Source organism: Microtus oregoni, unplaced genomic scaffold (assembly GCF_018167655.1).
Source record: "Microtus oregoni isolate MIOR12 unplaced genomic scaffold, Mior012 000015F_ref0000493, whole genome shotgun sequence".
In the NCBI taxonomy this organism is placed as follows: Eukaryota; Metazoa; Chordata; class Mammalia; order Rodentia; family Cricetidae; genus Microtus; species Microtus oregoni.
Window position 1 is genome coordinate 13,241,640 of NW_024543074.1, and position 24,274 is coordinate 13,265,913.

Below are 24,274 nucleotides of genomic sequence, written 5' to 3' on the forward strand. Positions count from 1 at the left end.
CCATGTGTAGTTGACACAAAGCCACCTGGAGGCTGAGGATCGAGTCTTGCTCTGTAGTTCCAAGCCACTTCTCATCCCACCTACATCACAGAGGCGACCATCACTACCCATAAGATCTTCATATATATGAAAGGGGCTAGAGGGCTGGAGATGTATAGTTCAGAGGTAGCGCTGTTGCCTACCACACAGCTAGATACAACCTTCAGCATCACCTAACAACAGGAAAAAAAATACACACACACACACACACACACACACACACACACAAGTATATTCCATTACAGACAGGGCTGGAGATGTGGCTTGGAGGTTAACAGCACTTGCTACCTGCTGCTCTGCTAGGACCTGAGTTTGAGTACCAGCACCCACCTGGGCAGTTTACAGTCCCGTCACTCCAGCTCCAGTGGATCCAAAAGCCTCTTCTGGCCTCCTAAAACACCCACCCACACAAGGCAGACACCCACCCACATAAGCAAAAAAACAAGAACCAAAAACAAATTCTAAAACTATAAATGCACTCAGCATTTTTGAGACAGGGTTTCTTGTAGCTTTGGAGCCTGTCCTGGAACTAGCTTGTGTAGACCAGGCTGGTCTCAAACTCACAGAGATCTGCCTGCCTCTGCCTCTCTGCTGGGATTAAAGGCGTGTGCCACCACCTCCTGGTCTGCAGTCAGCATCCTTGAGTGATCAGCTCTACTATAAGGAATTTACCCCACCAAAGCAAGTCAGTGTGTCCCATATCTATGATCAGAGCACTCATGCAGATGAACAGGATTGCAGGGAGTTCAAAGTCAACAAGTATACAGTAAAATCCTATTTCAAAGGTGGGAGGGAGTGTATCTACACAAATACTCAGGCATAAAATATACCTTTGGAGGCAGGTTCAGTGGCCCACATTTGTGATCCCAGAATTTGAAACAAGAACAAAAGGACCGCCCACAAACCTGAGGCCAGATGAGCCCCAAAGAGACTGCCGAGACTGCCACAGATGGCAAAGGCTGTCTCAAAATACCAAAGCCATAGACATACATACATACATACGTATACCTCTGTTCAAGTTCATTACATCATTATACTGTTTTTGAAATAGCATCTCATTAGGTTGCCTAGACAGGCCATGAACTTGCCATCCTCCTGCCTCAGCCTGGTAAGTGACTAGATTACAACCCTGTAACATGTGACCCAATAATATAACACTGTAATGACAAAATTATGGACATTTAAAGTATTTGTATTAGGGAACAGTAGTCATTTTAAAAATCAGAATAATAGATGATGTAGCTGTTCAAGTCCATAAAAGACCCCCTGAGCAGTGACATTACAAAAGAAACAGTGGGAAAAAATGACATCTTAAAATTTGCAGGCAAATGGATGGATCTAGAAAACATCATATTGAGTGAGGTAGTCCAGATCCAGAAAGACAAATATCATATGTACTCACTCACAAGGGGCTTTTAGACAGAAAGCAAAGAAAACCAGCCTACAAATCACAATCCCAAAGAACCTAGACAACAAAGAGGAGCCTAAGAGAGACTAATCTACATGGGAAGTAGAAAAAGACAAGATCCCCTGAGTAAATTGGGAGGCTGGGGATCATAGGAGAGGACAGAAAGGGAGCGCGGAGGAAAGGAGGGGGGGAAAAGAGGAAAATATACAGCTCAATAAAAACAATTTTTAAAAAAGGTGATTTATTGAACAGCCAATTAAAAGCATATGGTAAAAAATTTAAGCAGCAGAAAATGTGTGTATATATTACATATTAAGAACTATGTATGCAAATGTATGTATCTGAACTATATGTATATTTCTCCTATAAAAAAACAGCAAACTTCATAGCAACAAATATAGCTCCAAGAATAACTCACAAAATAAATGAAAGTGGTTTGTTTTTCTTTTTTTTTTTTTTTTTTTTTTTTTTTTACCAGGCTGGCCTCAAACTCGCAGAAATGCCTCCAGAGGATTGGGATTAAAGGCATGTGCCACCGCCACCTGGCTTAACTCAAAATTTTAATGACTTTTATTTTACATGTATTAATAATTATTTTTATGCATGCATGTCTGTGCACAACATACATGCCTGGTGCTCTCAGAGTTCCAGACAGTTGTGAGCTTCCATGTGGGTGCTGGGGATTGAATCCAGGAGCTCTGGAAGAGCAGCTGGTTCTCTTAATCACTGAGCCATTTCTCTAGACCCTAAAAGTTTTATTTTAATTCAACTGGTACAAAATTCAAAGGAGAATACTAAGGGTAAAAACTGTCTTCTAGTTCTCTTATCTTCAGGAAATCAGATTTCTACTTTCTGAGGTATTTTTATACATTTTTTTAATTTCCTTTTTTTGAGACAGAATCTCTTTATGCAGCCACAGCTGGCCTTAACCCGGAGCTCCTCCTGCCTTTATCTGTGATGAAAGGCACAGACCACTATGTTAGACTCTTTGTTAAATTGTATTTACTATTTTTATCTGTGTATGTATGTAGACAAGACTGCATGTGTGCTAGCCTGTGCATGTGACATGGAGTTAACTGTCAAAAGGGGACAATTTGCAGGAGTTAGTTCTCAGCTGCTATTGGGACTTGGGTGGGGTGGGGGCTCTGAACTCTAAGCCTCTCAAGTTGTAAGGCTTAGCAACAAACAGCTATTGAGCCATCTTGTTGGTTCATGTCCATGTTTAAGAAAAAAGTTGACTGGCCAAGAGCTGGACAGGATAAGGTTAGGTAGGGAAACCAGACTAAGGACACTGGGAAGAAGGGCAGAGTCTGAGGAGTCTTGAGAGACACGGCGGGAAGCAAGATGAAAGAAGGTACAGCCACATAGCAGAGGGTAGATAAAAAGTATGGGTTAATTTAAAATGTAAGAGTGAACTAGTAACAAGCCTGAGCTATCAGCGGAGCACTTATAACTAATGTTAAGTCTCCGTGTTGGTTGTTTAGGAACTGGTAGGCAGGAAAGAAAAGTCCACCTGCAATATTGTTAACATTTTCTAATTACAAATCTTTTCCCCAAGTCTCAGTTTATTCTTCTGTAAATTAGAAAACACAGAAACACCCCCCTCATTTAATAGTATTACCCTAAATAAAACTGACACCTTGCATAAACCATGAGTCCCACAACTGCTCAACTCACTCATCCTTTAGTGGACCAGCTTTCTACATGCTTCATTCCCACTGGCTCTCCACAAGGCCTTAGTAATGTATAAACACATCTGCAGAGCTTAGGCTGAGCAGCAAGGAAGCCCTTGTGCATACTCACAGGGATGCCCCAGACTTGCATGCCATCACTGTAGCCGATCATAACCAGCAGAGGGGGCTCATTTCCAGTGCTATGCAGTTCATGAAATTCTAAATTCCGTGATGTATCTGTATTAGGATTAACAAAGAAGCAAATAAAAAGACAGCATGAACCAAGAAAACTCATTTACCTCATCAATGCAAAGATTCAGTTACAACAATAAAAGCAGGGTTCTGGAAGGATGGCTTAGTAATTAGGACCACTTGCTGCTCTTCCTGAGTTCGGAAGAGCACCCACATCAGGTGGCTGACAGCCATCTGTAATTCCACCTCCAGAGCGTCCTCTGAAATGAGGGCATTTGCACATACCCATACAGAGACATATACACATAATTAATAAAATAAATCTTTTTTAATTAAAAAAAAAAGGTCAGAGGCCAACATAGTATCTCTGGTCTTAACCCCAACAGGTGGGAGGCTGAAGTAGGAAGATCACCAAAGCCAATCTGGTCTACACAGTAACTTCTAAGCCAACCTAGCTACACAGTGACACCTCATCTCAAAGAAAAAAAAAAGGTTTGCTTTTTTCTTTGTTATACTGGTGATTGAACCTCACACATGCTAGGCAAGTGTGTCAATGCTGAGCTGTATCCCCCAGCCTGCTTTTCCTTTGTGGGTGTGAGAAAGGCAAGAGCTAAATTGCCCAGGCTAGCTTTGGGGTGGGCATAGATTCATAGTAACATTTGTAAACAGCCAAAAGATGGAAACAATACAAATGTTCACCAATTGGACAATAGCCCTATTATGGTACAAAGAGGATGGAATATCATCAGCAAGGGAGAAGAATGAATTACTACAGACTGCAGCGTGCTGAGGACTCTCACATTATAAAATACTACATGTGGAATGTACTGAACTCTGAGGAGCAGGGGATACGGGGTGGGGTAGTTAAGTGACAGACTGGGCCTCACTGGCCTTAAACCCGGGGGTTTAATCCCCAGGACCAGGAAAAAGTCCTTGTGCACTGTCGTTGGGAACTTGGAATAGTACAAGCACTCTACATAGCAAAGACTTAGTTCCTCAGAAAACTAGACTGGGGTACCACATGGGACGCAGCTATTTCCCTTCTGAGTATGGGCCAGATAGAACAGAAGCAGAGTCTTGAGACAGTTAGACACCAAAGGTGACGACAGCGATGGCTGTTCACAGAATTAAGGGCTGTATGGGACCTTGAGGGACTGCCCTAGACTACCACCTACTCAGGAAGCGAGGAAGGATGACTGTCACAAGACAAGCCAGTCTGGACTACAGTGTAAATTCAGGGCCAAAGGGCAATAGTAATAAAAAGTCAGTCCAAGGCTAAGGATGTAGCTCAGTGGGCAAGAGGCCTAAGGCTCAATCCACAGCGCCCCAGAAAGTTGCCATGGTGACAGAAGAATCAAAAGTTCAAGGTCATCTTCAACTACCTTCAGCTAATTTAAGGCTAGCACGGGCGACGCCTGCCTCAAAAACAGGCAGCTTATCCAGATGGAAGACACATTTAATTCCAGTACTAGAGAGGCACAGTAAAGAGAATCTCTGTGGTTTACTGACCAGCATGGTCTACGTACTGAGTTCCAGGCCATTCAGAAAGTCTAGTTCTTGGGAAGTAGAGGCGTGAGGTTCAGGAATTCAAGGCTACCCTGAAACACCTGAGATCCTGCCATTAAATAAAAAAATAAACAAACAAACTGACTGATAATAAATAAATAACTGTAGAGAGCCGAGGGTAGAGTTCAGTGGGAGTGAACTATACACAGCAGAAATACTGCTCTTGGTATAACGCCCAACATTAAAGAAACTGGTATCACTCATGTCACTCAGGTTGCTGAGGAACTGGGAAAAGAGAATGGTTTGTTTGAGGCCCAGAGTTCAAGGTTATCCTGAGCAACCCTGGCTTAAAATAAAGTAAATGGGTGGTGGCAGACACATAGTGAGATACTAGTCAACCTTAGAAAGGAAAAAGAAAATGCTGACATGCTCCAACACAGATGAATCCTGAATATGAATCCATTTCTATAAGGTGTCTGTATCATGCAGAGCCATAAAGAGAGTAAAGGGGCTGGAGCGATGGCTCAGGGTTTAATAGTACTGACTACTCCAGGGAAGGGTGATTTCATTCCCAGCATCCACTGGTGGCTGACAAGATCTGTCACTCTGCTCCCAGGGACTCGGACTCCCTCTTCTAGCTTCCAAGCTGCACAGACATACATGTAGGCAAAACACGCAGACACACAAAAATAAATCATCTGGTGGTGTAGTGCACACCTTTAATCCCAGAACTCAGGAGGTAGAGAAAAGAGGGGTTCTGAGTTCAAGACCAGCCTGGTCTACAGAGCGAGTTCCAAGACAGGACTACACAGAGAAATCCTGTCTCAAAAGAAGATAGGATACATGGCAGTTAGAAAGACTGGGGATGAAGACACAGAACAACTTTTAACAAAAATAGTTTATTTTCCAATATGAAAATGCTATATAGATCGATAATCAAAGATCATAATGGTTCACACTGTAGAGTGTTTAGTTTCTGCACAGGTACCCCAGTCTCACCTCCAACTCAGGATCCTCCTGTCTCAGCCTCATAGGCACTGGGATTATCCGCATGCACTACCACTCCCAGCTAAAAATGAATTTATTTTCAGAACTGAAAAGTTACTAGAAGCAAAATGGCCTGAGTGAACCTATAGCTCTCTTTCTAAAATCAGGTCAACTCCAAAAAAGAACTTAATACACACGTCCCCGAAGTTAGTCATACCGTTCAGATCTGCATTCTCGAATCTGACCCAAACTATTTTCTCCTTTTCTTCTGTTAGGGGAGTCCCGCTGTAAGCCTGCACAGCAAACAGAAGTGTTTTCATTAAGATCCTGCAGGGTTCCAATACCACACAAGTTCAAAGCAAGACAGGATTCTAACCATTCCACCCCCTCCAGCTTCTCCATCCCTCACTGCAGCAACCAGTACATTCTGGAATGTCATTATTCCCAAAGAATGTTTGTCAGGGACTCTGATAGTATCAGTCAAAAATGAGATTTTAACTCATCACAGAATTGCAGAAACCTAAATACAGTGAACATAATAAACCCTCCATCAACCATCGTCAGGCCTCAATAAAGGTTACAGAATAACAAAACTCCAGGGTTATCTGGCTTACAGACACAAAGTATCAGTTAATACTTGCAAGCTTGCAACAATCAGAAAGATACACATGCATGGCTAAAAACTGTTGGCGGCACCCATCAAAGCAGGTCATCTCTCCATGTAAAACACATCTTAGTTTAAAATTTTTAGTGGGGCTAGAGACCAAGCTCAGTTGGTAGAGCGCTTGTCCAGCAAGCAGGAAGCCCTGGGCTTGATTCCCAGTACTGCAGAAACCAAGATATTCAAGGTCATTGGGGCTGAGAAACTCTTTCTCTCACACACAATTGGTAAGATCCTAAAAAGTGGTCCAAGTCACTAAATCCAAAGCTAAAACTGAGGCTGAGAGGGAAGGTGGCCTGGGGCCAGGAGAGCAATGCCAACCCAGGCAACTAGAAAGTCAGTCTCAAATATTGGGGGTGGGGAATGGCTAGGTATGTGACTTGGTAGAAAACTTGACAGAGATGAACAAGACCCTAGGTTCAATCCCCAGTACAAGAAAGAAAAGTTTTGTGTGCATGCATGCGTGCATTCGGTGGAAGAATCATTTTATTAAAAAAAAATGGTTTTTGTTTTTTAGGGGGTTTTTTTGCTCTTTTTTTTTTTTTTGAGACAGTCTCTCATTAACAGGGTCTCACCAATTAGGAAAGGCTGGGCCAGCAAACCCTTGGATCCTCAGGTCTCCACTTCCCCAGTGCAGGAATTATAAGTGCCTACCATCCATTATACCTGTCTATCGTAGGTCTGGGGGTCAAACCCAGGTTCTCATGCTTGCACGAGAAGCACTTTACTAAATGAGCAATTTCCCCAGGACTTGGGTTTTTAAATTTAAGATAATGTATATTACCTTATACACCCCTAACTTCAAATGGCGAGTTTAATTAGGTTTGGAGGCAAGAGCTCCCTAATAGCCCAGGCTGGTTCAAACTTGAGACCCTCCTGCCTCAGTTTCCCAATGATGGGATTCTGGCACAAGCTACCCAGCTGCGGTTGTCCACTTAACACACTAGGGAAGAAGAATTTCAATTGAGCAACTACCCCATTACACGGCCCTGGGAGCACGTCTGTGAAGCATTTTCTTGATTGCTAACTGACGTAAGAGGGTACGGCCTACTGTGAGCAGGTGGCCCTGCACTATATAAGAAAGGTAGCTGGATGTAGGCCTGGAAACAACCCAGTAAGCAGCCTTCCTCCATGGCTCCTGCTTTCGTTTCTGCCTCCAGTTTCCTGCCTCAGCTTCCCTCAGTGAAAGACTCCAACCAGTAAGTCAAATAAACCCTTTCCTCCACACGGTGCTTTTGCTTGCTCTCTCTCTTTCTTTCCTCTTTCTTTCTTTTTAATTTTTTGAGAAAATGTTTCCTTGTGTAACCCTGGCTGTCCTGGCACTCACTCTGTAGACCAGGCTGGCCTCAAACTCACAGAGATAGTCCTGCCTCTGCCTCCTAAGTGCCGGTATCAAAGGCGCATGCCACCAAAGACCAGCTTCCAAGTTGCTTTTGGTCAGTGTTGTTCCACAGCTAAAGACACCAGTTTTCACCTAAAGGAAGGGGTCTGGCTCAGAGGAGAATGAGCACTGTGTGTAAGGCCAAGTTTAACCCTTAGCACCAAAACATTATAACAACCTAAAGCTAAGGTGTAGTGGATCATGTCTATAATTCAAGAACTCCAGGGCCAGAGAAAGGAGAATTGAGAGTTCAGGACCACTGTAGGACACAGGGAGAGCCAGGCCTGGTGGAGTAGACCTGTAAACTCAGCTCTTACAAGGCTGAGCAAACAGATTCCAAGTTTAAGGCCTCCCTGGGCTACAGAGTGAATTCACATTCAACATGGACAACTATCTCCAAAAAAAGTTAAAAGGAGGGTCAGGGACATGCGTCAGCAGATAAATGAACCTGCCGCAAAAGCTTGACAGCCTAAATTTAATGCCAAGAACCCATGTACAATCATTGTTAACCATTGTTAACTGGCCTGACATTTTCCTGGCTGCAATTTTTACACTGAAAATCTGAACATTTTTATACACACAGAAATAGGGTTAGCGCTTCTCTGTACTACATTTAAAATAAGTTTTCCTAACTGAAATTAGCAGATCAAAGGGCACAGCTGCGGGTTCCTAGTGAGCAGTGGTATCAGCCCAACACAACTCTGAGCTGCTATCTAGGGCATATCTCCCTCTATACAGGACCATTTATCTGAAGAGCACAGAAAACTTTCTAAACTCTATGAATTTGATTCCCAGAATAGGAGAGAAATATAAAACATACAATTTTCAGGGCTGGAGAGATGGCTCAGTGGTTAAGGGTGCTGGCTGCTCTTCCAGAGAAGCAGGGTTCAATATCCAGCACCCACATAATGGCTCACAAAGACAACTCCAGTCCCAGGAAATCCCTCTGAGGACCTGGTACACATACTGAAAAACTCATAGACTTAATAATTTTTTTAAGACAGACAAGGTCTCTCTACTTAGTCCTGGCTGTCCTGAAACTCACTATCAAGTTTAGTTATCAAGATAGCCTCGAATGTAAAAGAGATCCTCCTTCCGCTACCACTCAGTTGCTGTGGAAAAAGCATTTGCCACCACACTTGGCTAAAATAAATTATTTTTAATGCCGCTTTCCTATTACTGACTACAGCACCACTACAGATGAAAGGAGGCAGGAGGGGGGAGGGGGACTGACCTATGCATCAGGCAAACAGTAAAGAAAATGGTTTGGTTTGGTTTAGTTTGGTTTTTCGAGACAAAGTTTCTCAGTGTAACAGTCCTGGTTGTCCTGGAACTTGCTTTGTAGACCAAGCTAACCTCGAACTCACAGAGATCCGCCTACCTCTGCCTCCCAGGTGCTGGGATTAAAGGTATGCACCACCAACACCTGATGAAAATGTCCTTTTTAAATTACTTCTGGCACTGGAGACATGGTTTATCAGTTAAGAACACTTCCAGAGGACCCAAGTTTGGATCACAGCATCCACACAGGTCAGCTCACGATTTCCAGTAATGCCAAAACTAGGAGATCGTAAGGTCTCTGCAGGGACCTACATCACTCCACATATACACATAAACAAATAACCAATCTTAAAAGATCAATGTCAGCTCATGTCTTTAATCCCAACATTCAGGAGGCAAAGACAAGTGAATCTCGGTCAGTTTAAGGCCAAACTAATTTACATAATGAGACCCTGTCTCCAAAAAGAAAAAAAAAAGTAATTTTTACTCTTAAAAAAAGAAAAAAGAGGGGGCTGGAGAGATGGCGCAGCGGTTAAGAGCATTGCCTGCTCTTCCAAAGGTCCTGAGTTCAATTCCCAGCAACCACATGGTGGCTCACAACCATCTGTAATGGGGTCTGGTGCCCTCTTCTGGCCTTCAGGCATACACACAGAAAGAATATTGTATACATAATAAATAAATATTTTTAAAAAAAAAGAAAAGAAAAAAGAGCCAGGTAAAGGCGGCACAGCACTGCCCGCACTCGGGAGGCAGAGGCCAGCCTGGTCTACAGAGCAAGCACCAGGACAGGTTCCACAGTTAGAGAAACCCTATCTCGAAACCCACCCACCCCTCCCTTTCCAAAAAAGGAAAAGGAATATTCAAAGGACAGTAAGATTGTTCACCAGAATCTTTGGGACACAATGATAGAAGGAGAAAAGCACCTCCCAAAAGTTGCCCTCTGACCTCCCTGCATACCCAAACATATGCATGCAATGAATAAATGTAAAAACGTGATGTTCAGTGTTCAGGTCCTGTAATCAAGCCTTTGGGAGTCTCACAGGGGGTGTGGGGATGCTAAAAGTCTGCAGCCATCCTGGAATACAAAGACTATGTCAGAAACTGAAAAGGGAGGGGGAAGTGAAGCAGAAAGGGAGAGGGAGGAGAAAAGGAAAGAGCTGGGAGAGACAGGAGAGGGAAGAGAAACTATAATCGGCTCATTCCATTGCTGTAGCCGCTTAAAAAGCCGTAAGTCTATCTCTGCCTTTGGATCTTTAGTCTCCTGAGATGCGACTTAATATTTGTTTTATTTTATGCTCTATGTACATAGCTTCCTTTAAACCTTGACACAAAACCCACAGTGAGTACAATGATGAGCAGTGTCGTGCAGGAACTCGCCACAGCTAGTGACACGTCCAGCTGAAGTGGAAAGTCAGATCGGCCATCTATTTTTTTTTTTCTGGTTTTTCGAGGCAGTAATTTCTCTGTGTAACAAATCTGGTTTTCCTGGAACTCACTTTTTAGATCAGGCTGTCCTCGAACTCACGGAGCTCCTCCTGTCTCTTCCTACCAAGGGCTGGGACTAACGGCACGTGCTACTATATGGCCGCTTAAGGGCTGTGCTCTTAAATCACTAAGACACTCTCAGCCTGATGCAACCCCACTATCCTCGTTTCCTCAGGCTGCATTACATTCTCTTTTATTCCTCAGTTCAAATGGCATCTGACTCATGAAATCTCTGTTTGCTAGCTGTGTCTCTCACTATGCAGCCCATGCTAGTCTGGAACCCTCAAGCATCATGCCTCAGCCTCCCCAAGGACAAGACTAAAGGCCTGTCTGTGATGGATCACACCCAGCTCCAATCTCAGGTAAACTGAGTCTCTTCCTTCTATGCCCCACTGGTACAGCAGGGTACTTTATACTTTTACTATGATGTTTCTATTTGGCCATGTATTTTAGCTGGATTTTAACTATACGGAGACCTGTGTTGATGAGTCAAGTTTACTGAACCAACAACCATGACCATTCCTTTCTATAGAGTGCTGAGTGGCTGGAAAGAAAACCGGAGCTCTACAGAAGAGGTCTGCCAAGCTGCACAGCAGACCAGAGGCCTGAGGCACAGACTGGGAGTTCCTTCAGCTCAGCTCAGGGCCTGGCACCTGCAGGGACCCCAGGTAAATGCTATTTATTCAAGTTTCACCTTCCGCTTGGACAGAGAACAAACAACACAGGGATTTCTGGCTGGGTATTCTAACTCTTAGATCAATGTCTCCAAGTTTACTTCCATAGAACTTGTTCTGAACCATTTTCACAGCTGGTTTCGTGGGTCAAGACCTGTTATCCCCTCCCTGAAATACATGTTCAGAAAAACTAGAATTTCTGGCATTCCCCCCCCTATTTTTAGTTTTAGTTCACTATTTTCCCTATTCCTGTCTCATTCCAACACCTCACATGAGAGAAGAGTCCTCAAAGTTTCTGACCACAGCCTTTCTCCTCCAGCCAAAATAATAATAATCATCCCACCACATTGTCACACGGGGTCCATAGCTACACAAGAGATGCCTATATAACATTTGAAAAAGATGCCCTGTGGAAGCAGCAAACAAAATACTAAAGTAAAATTTTTAAAAATCACTTTTCCGTGGAATTGCAGCTTCATGCCAAGGTTCGGGGCTTACAGGTAGAACAAGTTGGCTTTCAGGTGCCCATTGCTCCTTCAGCCTGGCCAAATAGACATCAAACCCTCTACCACCACCAGGGTCTTGTTACCAGCGCCCTGTTCCCTTCATTTCAACTAGCAATGCTTCCAAAGTCTCTCCCTCCTCTCTGCATCCCCTCACAGTGTGCTACATGGCAACAGTGCTGATTTGTTGCTATTAATAATCTTTGCTTGTTTCAACCAATTTGACTTATTAAGCAAATGCCTCAGGAAAGGGAAGCATTTTCCTCGTGTACACCACAGACCTCAATGCTGTGGTCTGTTTTCATTCAAACTGACTAAATATAATAAAGCAGTATCACCATTCCTTACTTGAATGCATTTTGCTAAACACAGCTAAAAATCTAGAACTTGAACCTTTCTGGGATATGCTCATAAAACTGGCATATGGATCCATGAGCAGTCCTCTCCAAGCCGCTCAGGTGAAGGACCACGGCAGTCGGGGATGACTGACATCCACATGAGAAAATAAGTAAGCCTGTCCTTCAGTGGGTCCACCGGAACAGCACTGTCCCATCCATGCCCCACAGCAAACACCAGACACGGGTGCAGGACTCTAACACAAGAGCCCCGCTACAGACACGGGTGCAGGACTCTAACACGAGAGCCCCGCTACAGACACGGATGCAGGACTCTTAACACGAGAGCCCCGCTACAGACACGGGTGCAGGACTCTAACACGAGAGCCCCGCTACAGACACGGGTGCAGGACTCTAACACAGATGCACTGAGAGACAGGCCTGGAAAATACTATTATGTTTAATAAGAAGCCAAATAATATTGAACTAAATAAATACGAGCAGTAATATACTATCTAATTCCTGCAAAGCTGCTTGCTCTCATAAAAAAAGAGTATCACATTTAAAGAAGCAATAAGGGCCTTCATCTCTGACAAATCAGGGCAAAAGGGCATACCTGCGTTGCAAAAAGCAAAACATTTTCCAAATGGAAAGAGATGACAATGTGTACTAAGTATAAACATATACATAAATAAATAAATAAAATCACTAGTTAATACATAATATATAGTGCCCTGCCCACGTCACTCAGGCCCCTCTGCAGGAACAGGATGTGGGTATTTAAGTATGTGGGGTTGGGGATCAAACTCAGGGCCTCATATATGCTTGGAAAATAGTCTCTTGGGGCTGGAGAGATGGTTCAGTGGTTAAGAGCACTGACTGCTCTTCCAGAGGTCCTGAGTTCAATTCCCAGCAACCACACAGTAATTCACAACCACGCATAATGAGATCTGGAGCCCTCTTCTGGCCTGCAGGCAGACAGACAGAAAACTGTATACTTAATAAATAAAAAAAAAAAAAAAGAAAAAGAAAAACAGTCTATTGCTGAACAACATCCCAAGACAAGACCTCTTACCTTAAACAAGAAAAGTAGTTAGGAATTGGAGCCCTTAGGAAAGGGTTAGGGAGGTAACCCACTGAAAACGCATTGGACCAGGCCTGGGTTTGATGCCTAGTACTGGGAAGACCCCAAAGAGTCCTGACCCCTGTCCAAATCCCCCTGGATTCCACTCAGGAAAGGGTGTCCCAAGGGAATAACAGGCCCCGCCATCACAAATGTAAGCCTCATCTCACAGCCACAAGCACAGCTCCTCCCTCCTGACCCGCAGCATGCCAAAACAAGACTTTACGCCAGTCACTTAAACAAGTTTAGGAAACGAGATTCTGGAGCTTCCTGCCCAAAGCAAAGCGACCATTTCTGTACTCAACACGTACTCACCTGCGGCACAACATCCTGCAGAAAAGTCACGACGCTCTCCATGTAGGACTGCTCCCTGGCAAGGGACAGAGGGAGAAAACTGTCAGACAGCTTACGACAGAGGAAAACACTACCCCAGGAAAACAGGAGGAAGAAACACTACCCCAGGAAAACAGGCCAGCTCTCATCCTCTGAGGATTCTTCTTCCCACGCTCTCAGCTCAGGAGTCTGCATGCACCACTCTCTCTGGTGCAGTTTCTACCCCTAAAGTCTCCAGCTCCTCACTAAATAAAGGGAACTCTAAGGGCTGACGGCAGCAGTCCTAAGGTAGGACTGGATGATAATGCTACAGAGAGGGAACTGTTGCTGGCGACTCAGAATTTCCTGACCAAAAAAAAAAAAAAAAAAAAAAAAAAACCAGCAGAATTTCCTGACCAACTCTTTAAATAGGTTATAAACCTTGCCACTTACCTCTGTGGGCCAAAGTTAATGTATTTTCCTACAAAGGCAGGCATTAGAACAAGTGTTCAGTGCTGAGGAGATGGCTCAGTAGGTTGTGCTTGGGCCTCTTCAATCCCCAAAACACATATTTAAAGAAAAAAAAAAAAAAAAGCAGGGCAGGTGGTGCATGTATATGATCCCAGACTAGGGAAGAAGAACAGAAGGCTCCCTGGAGCTCACTTTATCAGTCACCTAGCCTACTTGGCGAGCTCCAGCAGAGTGCAACCCTGTCACAAAAAAGGAGGGCAGGATGAAAGGAGTGTGATGACACACACCGTAACCCCAGCACCTGGGAAACTGAAGCGAGACGATCACGAGTTCCAAGCTAGCCTTGCATCAAAAAACTACAAGCCAGCCGGGCGGTGGTGGCGCACGCCTTTAATCCCAGCACTCGGGAGGCAGCGGCAGGCAGCGGCAGGCAGATCTCTGGGAGTTCGAGACCAGCTTGGTCTACAAGAGCTAGTTCCGGGACAGGCACCAAAGCTACAGAGAAACCCTGTCTCAAAAAACAAAATCAATAACAACAACAACGAAAAAAAAAAAACAAGCATAAGATACGTTATAGAAGTGAGGAAAAGGTTTAGGAAAAGAGCTCAACGGCGGACTCTTCCTTAGCATGTATGAAGTCTTAGGTTCAATTTCCAACACCACAAATATTAAGGACATTAGCCAATGACATTTTGTTTTCGTTTTATCAGTTCTAGGGATGGAACCAAGGCATTACCCGGCTAGGAAAATGGATTACCACTGAATGATAGCCCCAGGCCTGAAGACAGTTGAAATAGTCGCGGTATGGATGTCAGTAAGTGGATAAAAACAATTTCTCCAAAATACTAAAAATGTCTGAAAGATGTGAGCAATTGCAGGGAAGAAAATGGGGCTACCGACTGCAGAGGCTCACAATTACATTCCCAGCACTAAGGAAGGAGCGACGTGAGTTTGAGGCCAGTCTCAGCTATACCATGAGATCAGGTTTCAAAGAATTAATCTGAAAAAACTAATGCTGGGCATGTAGCTTAGCGGGCAGAGTGCCTGGCTGGCATGCACCAGGTCCTAGGTTCCATCCCCAACACTGCAAAGTAGGCATGACGGTGCACACCTGTTACACGCATGTCAGCACTCAGAGGTGGAAGCAGGGGTCAGAAGTTCTGGAAGGCTAGGAAGGGATATGATGCCACCTCAAAAGAAAAGAGTAAGAGTTTTCCTAACCCTTCAAAACCAAACAAAATACCTTAGAGACCTTCAAAAGCAGGTCAAGAAAAAAAAAGAAAAACAAAATCACTGCGCCGACTTTGCCAGACTCATTTTCATCACCGTCTTACTCTTCTTTGGCCACAGGCAGCTTTGATTCCTAGGACACAGCATACTGCCCGGACTCAGGATCTGACAAGGTCCTCTGGTCTGCTCCATTTCTCCCACTATCCCTGCCTTCCTACATTTTCAGCGTCAGTGTGGTCATCTTCCTCGGGTCACCGTTACACACAGACCCACTTCTGTCCTCTGACCAGGCTTAGAGGGCATCCCTGTCTGTTTCGCCCTTAAAGGAGGAACCTCAACTCTCACCTTCTACATCCAGACCCTGTTGCCAGTACAAAGGCAAAGTTGGTGCCCAACCATTATCAGTCAAAAGAACACAGAATGCTGTGCCCAAGACCATTTTTCCTAACCCTAAAATCATTCCTGTGGTTTGAAGGCCATATGGTGGGGTAGCAGGGAACACTAATGAGAACACAGAACCTGAAGACCCAGTAACTGGGCTCCAGCCGGCTCCCCACTCTGGCTATTCCCTATGACGAGCTTTGCCTCGGCTTTGTTTTCCTCACCTATAAAGGAAGATTAAAATAGTAACCTAACTCAGAGCTAATAACATGTTTAACTTCACGGCACAGCAAGTATCACAAATTCAGCTCTAGAGAAGATAGAGGGGGAAGGCAGGATTATGACACCACTGCATACACACACCTTTATTATCTAGGAAGACTGTCTTTTGTAATACACAAAACCACCCAAAGGAAACCATTGTTCCCTCTAAGTATCTTCTTAGCCATAATCTTGCTACACAGACTTGTCTGGAACACCATCTAGCCCAAGCTGCTCTCAAATTCACTATACTCCTGCCTCAGCCTCACAGGTCCTAGGATTGCAAGTCTGAGCCACTGTCCCACACTTGCTAAGAGAATTTTAAAACACAGAAGACATGGGCCACATTTGCAGTCCCAGCACTAGGAATGCAGAGGAAAGGTGGCTACTGTGAGTTTGAACAGTGTAAACTACAGAGTGAAATGGTTAAAAAACAAAAGCCAATGGCACATACTCTTAATTCCAGCATCTGGAGGGCAGAGACAGGACGATCTCTACCAGCCTGGTCTGCAGAGTGAGGCCCAGAACTGTCAGAGCGAGATAGTAAGACAAACAAAATTCAGGTGTCCTCACACCTGCCTGTAATCCTAGCACTTGGACAACTAAGGATGGACCGCTCCTAGTCCAAGGACAACTAGCCTCAGAGTTAGTGCCCAGCCAGCCAGGACTACATAGAAAAATCCTTTCTTTTAAAAACTAAAACAAGGACAGGACATGGTGGTGCACGCCTTTAACTCCAGCAATCCAGAGGGAGAGGGAGGTGGACCTCTGTGAGGCCGACATGATCCAGGCCAGTCAAGCGTTTCATAGAAAGAAACAGTCAAGAAATATTGGGGAGTGACAGCACAGGCTTAGAATCTCAGCTCAGAGAATCAGGAGTTCAAAGACAGTTCCACTATATAGCAAGTGTAAGACAAACACGAACCTGTCTCAAAACCCCAAAAACAAAAGTAGTTTTCCTATTCCTTCTGCTTATTCTATTCTCTTTGCCAAAAAGGTACTCTTGAGTCTAAGAGTCCAAATTCTAGCCTTTAAAGATAAACTCTTCCAAAATGCTACCTTCTTCCAAAATTGTTTTAATTCTATTCTAATTCATATATACACATGTATATATAGGTGCATAAATGTATATACATATATGCACCTATGTGTGTGTGTGTGTGTGTGTGTGTGTGTGTGTCTGGCATGTGCACATGGAAGTCAGAGAACAACTTGGAGGAGTTGGTTCTCTCCTATCACACGGGTCACAGGGATCAAACTTGGATCCTCAGGATTGGTGGCAAGCCCACTGAGCCATCCAGACAACCCCGAAAATGTTTCCTTCTCATGAACCCGTCACTACTAAAATATCTCCTCTAAATACTCATATGATGTTTTGCTGGCATCTTTTCCTTTGTAGTAATTATAATAATTGCAACTACATACTTCTTTGGGGGAGGAGGGTTTCAAGATAGTGTTTCTCTGTAGCTTTGGAGCTTGTCCTGGAACCCACTCTGTAGACCAGGCTGGCCTCGAACTTACAGAGATCCACTTGCCACTGTCTCCCTAGTACTGGGATTAAAGGGGTGCACCACCACTGCCCGACTATATTATTTCTTTAAACCACATTGGTTCATAAACTCCTAGAAAACATATAGCTACCCTATCAAAGAATAACTAAAATACAGAAATGCCCTCTTTCTAACATTTATACTGAGACCTACAAGAGATATATTTTATATCACAATGATCATATATATAGGTATGAATGAATATACCTCTGAAAATATCAAAAACCAACTTTCTTTTGTTTTATATGTATACATAAACATTTCCATGTGTTTGTGTATGTCTGTGGTGCTGGAGATGGAGCCCAGAATTTAAGAACACTCATCAATGTCTTATAACCCCAATTCCTATTTTGTTCTTTTTCAAATACTGATCATGACCCTATAAACTAATTTAATAATGCACTAGCCTGTGGAACCTGGAGTTTAAGAACATTGATTTTTTTTTAGATTTTACCTTTTTGGTGATACTGGGAATCACACTCAGTGCCTCCCACAAGCCGGGCAAGTGCTCTAGCCCTAAGGTCACCCCAAGTACTCACACTGCTCCCCAGGTTTAGCACGGTCACTGTTATGTACTACATTATATAAATGTGTTGAATATGTCAAGTCAGCTATACCCTCCAACCGTTCTTTTAATTGGCCTTGAAAACGACATTCACTTCATCTGCACAACCAAAAATTAAAAACTGCTTATAAAAGCAAGCACTACCCAAACAGATATTATGCGTGGAAGCTGTTTTTAGCTGTTTTCTTGGGAATGGTGGCACACGCCTTTGATACCAGCACTAGGGAAGGCGAAGACAGAGCAGCAGATCTGTGAGTTCAAGGCCACCCCGAAAGCCAGAGCTACACAGAGAAACCTCTTTTCCAAGAGATGCTTACGTGACAGCCTGAGGGCGAACTACAACTCCAGCAGTACAGCGGCTGGGCCTTCGAGGAGAGTCCGTAGCCATTGCGTTGCTCATAGGACCTGTTTCCAGAAGAAAAGAGAAAACACATCCTCAGTATTGGAAGTGGGAGTTGTAGGATTTTATTCACTAAAGATCCCTTTTCCAAACTGTGACAAACTATGAATTCTCCCAGAAATGCACTATTTAACTCTAGCTGGCCAAGGACTCCCAGAAACCCGTGTGCCAGAGTACTGGGATTAAAGGTGTGCCACCACACCCAAGAAGATTCTTTTCTTTTCTTAAGCTAGGGTAAAGTGTGTCAAGGAAGTTGGCCTTGAACTGCCTGAAAGTCAAAACAGTTTACTCTTTTGCTGGAAATTTCTTTCACAAGCACCAAACTAGAAAGATAAGAGAATAAGAACTAAATGGGGCTGGGCAGTGGTGGCGCACACCTTTAATCCCAGCACTAGGGAGGCAGAGACAAGCCGACCAGCAAGCTACAGAGAAACCCTGTCTCAAAAAACCAAGGAAAATAAATAAATAGATGGGAATTCTAACACAGAATCGCTTACAAAATCAAATACAGAACCTAGTGTGGCAGAACAATATACAGCCAGCACCCAGGAGGCCTAAGCAAGGTAACTGCCATGAGTTTTCAGGCAACGCAAGCCCAAGTATGAGTCTGGGGGTGGTGATCCATGCCCATCGTGCCAGGTGAAGGCAGGCAGGAAGAGCAGTAGTTCAAAGTCAGGTACACAGTACACAGCCACTGCCATAAAGGATAGATGGCCCATGTAAGACAAAGACCAAATGGAAGTGACATGATATCACTCTGCCTTCAAATAAGTCTGCTGAGGACCAAGGTGTAAAACTGTGTAGCCACATTTAAATAGTATTTTTAAGCCTCCAACTATTTTAACAGAATCACCAGCATGTATACAAACCTATCATATAGACCCATATGATGTAAGGGGCCCCTTGGCCTTTCCCACAGTCTGAGCAAGCCCTGGTCCTGGACTATCTAATGAGCTTCCCAATCGCTGAGGTGGCTTTAAGAGCATAGAGTCTACCTGATGAAGGTTAAAAGGGGACTGACAACAGGTCTAATGGTCTCTTACAAGGTTCAAGGAAGCCCAGAGCCTGGAGGTAAGCTGGAAATACCTAAAAACATCTCTTTGAAGTAGGCTGTACTCTACCACTTCCTATGAAAACTCACAAACTGCTGATCCCCACACTCCTTTACAACCCAAACACCCTTGTCCCAACTAGTCCAGGTATCCCTTTCTCGGGCAGTACCCCTCACCAGATCCCCTCAGCACTCTGATTGCCATTCCACCCTCTTCCATCCAAACCAGTCTCCCCACACTTGTCCTTTAAGGGCCTTGTCACCTGAGGACAGCTTCTTGCAAGCCCCTCAGGCTCCACTCTCCCCAAAGTCAAAGGAACAACACTCCCCACTTCACCTCCTGCCCAGCCACCACTGCCCCCGGCCGCCCTCTGGCCCCTTGCCCGGCTCTCCTCCAGTTTCAATAGCTTTCCCCCACATTCCGTCAACTGGGGCTGGCCCAGCCCTGTCCCCTCGTGCTGCCTGTCCCTTTTCCTCTCCAAGCCTCCCCCACACCAAGGACCAGCCAGCCTCCTCACCGGCCGCTCCGCCGGTAAACGCTGTTCTACAGCTCCGGGCTCACTGTTTGGAGTCTCCCTCGTGATTGACGGCTACCACTTCCTACCACGCCTCGGCGGAACCACAGCTCCAGCCAATCCCAGGAGCAAACTGGCCCCGGCGCGGCACCGCCCTTGGAGGTCAGCCTCGCCAACCAGCAAGTAGGAAAGAGGCGGACCCGCCTCCGGAATCCATCCAATCCGCTGGGGCTGGAGGGAAAACACAACAGTATGGAAGTTCGGGTGAAGCGGGCGGGTCAGGTTCGGTTGTGAATGCAGGCGGTAGGGGAGAAAAGGCAGGCGTGTCTGCGGACCTGGAAAAGGTGCCTCGATGGCTTTTCTGTTTTAAGAAAACGCAACGTGCTGCTGATACCTGCCCACCTCAGTCAGGAGCCTCCGGAGCGAAGCCCAAGGCCAGGGACACTGGTGTGTTTACATGGAATTCTCGCGACAGCTGATTCGAAGCAAAAAGCACGTGGACGTGGCAGCTGCCAATCCCTTTCACCTGGCCACTCAGACTGCCCTAGCCCGCCCTCCGCCCCGCCTGCGACAATGTGTTTACCTTCCGGGAGTCTAGGCTTGGCGGGTCTCTGGTCAGCCCCACTGTCGAGAACAAGTCTGAATAAGGTTGGAATAAGGGGCCTGTAAGAAATTTTGTTGGGGTCCTTAAGGGTTACTGTCATAGAAATAGATGTTAGTGAACATCTGGAAATGGAGAGACCCCAGACTTTGGAGGGACCCTGTTGGGCAATACAGGGGATCTATAGAGACTCTAAGGAGGATGTCTGGGGCTTTGCAGGGTGGGCATTGGGAAGATCTTAAGGGTTCCTGGAGTCATAGACTGGGAACTCACTTGAGAAACCCCCATTCACACTCGTATCTGTGCTTTATCTTTCCCCTGACCGCGTATTAACCCTGTGCCTAAACCATGCTTAAAGCCTCTTTTTAAGGGATTGGGGTAGTACATGCCTGTAATCGCAGTACTTGAGAAGCAAAGACCAACTTGGTCTACATAGCAAGTTCCAAGCCAGTCCAGTGCCATCACCTGAGACCTCCTGTCAAATGACTTGTCATTCCCCCCAAATAGGGACTTCTTTCCTCAGGGGGCTTTTCATAACGGAGAAACAAAAGACGTGGGAAAGAACGAGAATGAAGGAAAACGCTGCTTGTCTGCCTCCAACTTGCAGCTTTGACGGACCCAGGGGAAGCATACAGCTCAGTGAATGCCTTAGTTGACCACAGTGGTAGCAGGAAATGATCTTTCTTTTCCTGTTGGGATTCTCAGACTAAGCAAGTAGTCTCTGGATGGGACTCTAGGGTGTCCTGAGATAGGCAAGGAATAGGCAGTTGCTGTGGCCAAGTGATGAACTGGTTCAGTTCATCTTACCCTTCATCGTCCAAGACCTCTTCTCAGGGCCTGCAAGATGATTGGAAGGCTAAAGGCCCCTGCTGCCAAGCCTGACCCCCTGAGTTCAATCCCCAGGACTCAACATGGAAGATGAGAACAAGCTGTCTGTCCTCTGACCCCCACACCCACAAACACAATAGTGATTTAAAATAAATTTTAAAGATCTCCTCTTTGTCATCCTTACAGGGAAAAGGCAAGGGAATCAGATGGCCATCCTTTGCTACATAGGGAATTCGAGGCAGCATCTTCTACACAAGACCTTAATATAAGTACATATATGTGTGTGGTGTGTATATATGAGATAGGTAAGCATGTGCTCCCAGCAGACATGAAGGGACATGAACCTAAATGTGCCAAGGTCGTCAATGGCCACTCTGAAAAGGGTGTTTTCCAAATGAAGGCTATATCGCTTTTAGTTGTTCCCAGATCTGCCCTGTAATTCTTTTTTTTTCCTTCATTTATTTGTTTATTTTATTTATTTAAGATTTCTGCCTCCTCCTCTCCACCGTCTCCCATATCCCTCCCCCTCCCCCAATCAAGTCCCCTTTCCTCATCAGCCCGAACAGCAGTCCGGGTTCCCTGCCTTGTGGGAAGTCCAAGGACCTCCCACCTCCTTCCAGGTCTAGTAAGGTGAGCATCCAAACTGCCTAGGCTCCTACAAAGCCAGTATGTGCAGTAGGATCAAATGCCCTGTAATTCTTAATGTGAGAATGTGTATGTATGAACTGGCAGGGGAGAGTGGATGCAAAGTTCAAGTGGAGGGTTGTGGGAGGGGACTAGCCAGAGCTGGGAGCAGAGTTACAGGGTAGACAGCTAGTGGTGTAGATGCTAGGGTTTGAACCCTGGGTGTTGGGGGAGGGGGATGAATAGCTGCAGCTGGGAGCAGAGTTACAGGGTAAGCGCTCCTGGTGGAGAGGCTAGGGGTTGAACCTTTGGTCGTGCAGGTTGGAGGCCAGACTGGACGAGACTCGACCTCATTAAACAAACATCATAGATTAGCCTTGCTGGCTTACACCTGTAATGACTGTGCTCAGGAGGCGGAGGCATGACTGGATCTGATGCCACAGTAGGCTACATGATGAATGTAAAGCCAGCTGTGCTATCTGGTGAGACACAGCCTCAAAATATAAGCGGAGAAAGGAGAGGAAAAACCCAGACTAGTCACTCCCAACCCACTTTTGGTATATGCTTTATCACCAGCTTGAGATAATGTCGATAAGCAGTGTACTCTCTGGTACAGCACCTGACTTTGGTTAGTCCCAATGAGAATGATGACTTCACTAAATAGCTGAGAATGAATTTGAACTCCAATTCTCTTTTCTCACCACCAGATGCGAAGACTATAGGCAAGCATTACACTACATTCAGATATTATTTTTTAACCAGGACTATGAAGTTCATTTTCAGTGCAAGAGAACTGCCTCTTTGTTCTGATTACTACCAAGTGTTATTTTAACAAATTACTGGCTGGGCATGGGTATAAGATTAGACTATGTTTCAAATGACTACAGATAAAATCTAAAGCCCACACTGTGATAGTGCATGCCTATAATCCAGGATTCCAGAGGCCGAGGCCAGTTTGAGTCTGGCCTACATACCAAAACTGCCTCAAAAAACAAAATGAGCAAATGAATAAAAAAAAATTTAGAACTGAAAGACTATAGTGATATATCAAAGAAAACTAAGGTGAAATTAAAACAAGAATGTGGCCTGGCGGTGGTGGCGCATGCCTTTAATCCCAGAGGCAGGCGGATCTCTGAGTTCGAGGCCAACATGGTCTACAAGAGCTAGTTCCTGGACAGGAACCAAAAGCTACAGAAAAACCCTGTCTCGAAAATCAAAAAAAAAAACAAAAAAAAAAAAAAACAAGAATGTGTTGCTAGAAAAAGTTGGTAATAGCTAAAAAAGATTCCTAAATTTGGTAAAGGATACCAATCTAGAGATCCAACTTCAGACAACCAAAAGAAATCACTCAGGGACTCTTCAAGAGTGGTTAGTGGCAGATTTGGGGGCAGGTGAAAAGTAGACCTAAACAGTGTGGGGTCCATGAGTGAGTAGACATGTCAGTGAGGCCAGCTAATTTATCCAACTAGCATGGCCGTCATCAGGAGTCCTACAACTCCATTTAATAGCATTCCCAAGACACCACAGTGGCCCCACCTCCTCAGCGTTTTCAGTATTTCAGCAGTGCCACCCCAAGAGACAGCATCCTACCTCATGTAGTAAACAGTATAGCATATCGAAGTCAATCTTCGTTTTGCTAGAGTTAGGTATCAAATGAAGGGACTTGTGGCTGAAGAGATGGCTCAGCAGTTAAGAGTACTGGCTGGTCTTCCTGAGAACTTTGATTTGGTTCCCAGCACCTACTTGGTGGCTCACAACTTATCAGTTCCAGATCTGACATCCTCTTCTGGCCTCTATCTAAACACTAAACATATACATGGTATATATATACTTACATGCAGGCAAAATAATCATACATAACGTTTTTTAAAATACAGGGCAAACACTCAATTATACTAAACCCCTAATCCTTTTACCTTTCCTGGTCACAATGCCTAACCCACATTTATCTCTCTGGTTTGTTCTATCCATTATTGTTTTGAGACAGTCTCATATATCTCAGGTTGGCCTAAAACTTTGAAGCTGAGGATGGCTTTGAATCCCTGATCCTCCTGCCTCTACCTTCTGAGTACAAGGATTACAGACCAATACCAACACATCTGGTTTATGCATTGCATATACAAGCAGACTTCGTATGTGTGAGGCAGGCACTCTACCTACTCAGCCACATCCCCAGCCCTCAATGAGGCTTCTTATTGCAAATTCAAAGTTGAAGAGTACAATTACACACACACACA

At 44.7% G+C, this 24,274-nt stretch overlaps 1 protein-coding gene across 9 annotated transcripts in view; it reads right to left on the reverse strand.

The window, feature by feature from the left end:
- Bcas3 (BCAS3 microtubule associated cell migration factor) overlaps positions 1-20,117 on the reverse strand; it is a 474,306-nt gene extending 454,189 nt beyond the window's left edge. For 7 of the 9 annotated variants that reach the window (XM_041664855.1, XM_041664856.1, XM_041664853.1 and 4 more), the window contains exons 1-5: positions 19,988-20,117; positions 18,336-18,423; positions 13,564-13,618; positions 6,023-6,098; positions 3,251-3,357 (exon numbers count right to left, since the gene is read on the reverse strand). In XM_041664855.1, the coding sequence (XP_041520789.1) occupies positions 3,251-3,357; positions 6,023-6,098; positions 13,564-13,618; positions 18,336-18,418 (321 nt within the window). In that variant the 5' untranslated portion in view covers positions 18,419-18,423; positions 19,988-20,117. Of the gene's footprint in view, positions 1-3,250; positions 3,358-6,022; positions 6,099-13,563; positions 13,619-18,335; positions 18,424-19,732; positions 19,768-19,806; positions 19,926-19,987 lie in introns of those variants that run through there. The other 2 variants (XM_041664851.1, XM_041664850.1) reach the window with 2 other exon arrangements.
- Between the last annotated feature and the right edge of the window lie 4,157 nt (positions 20,118-24,274).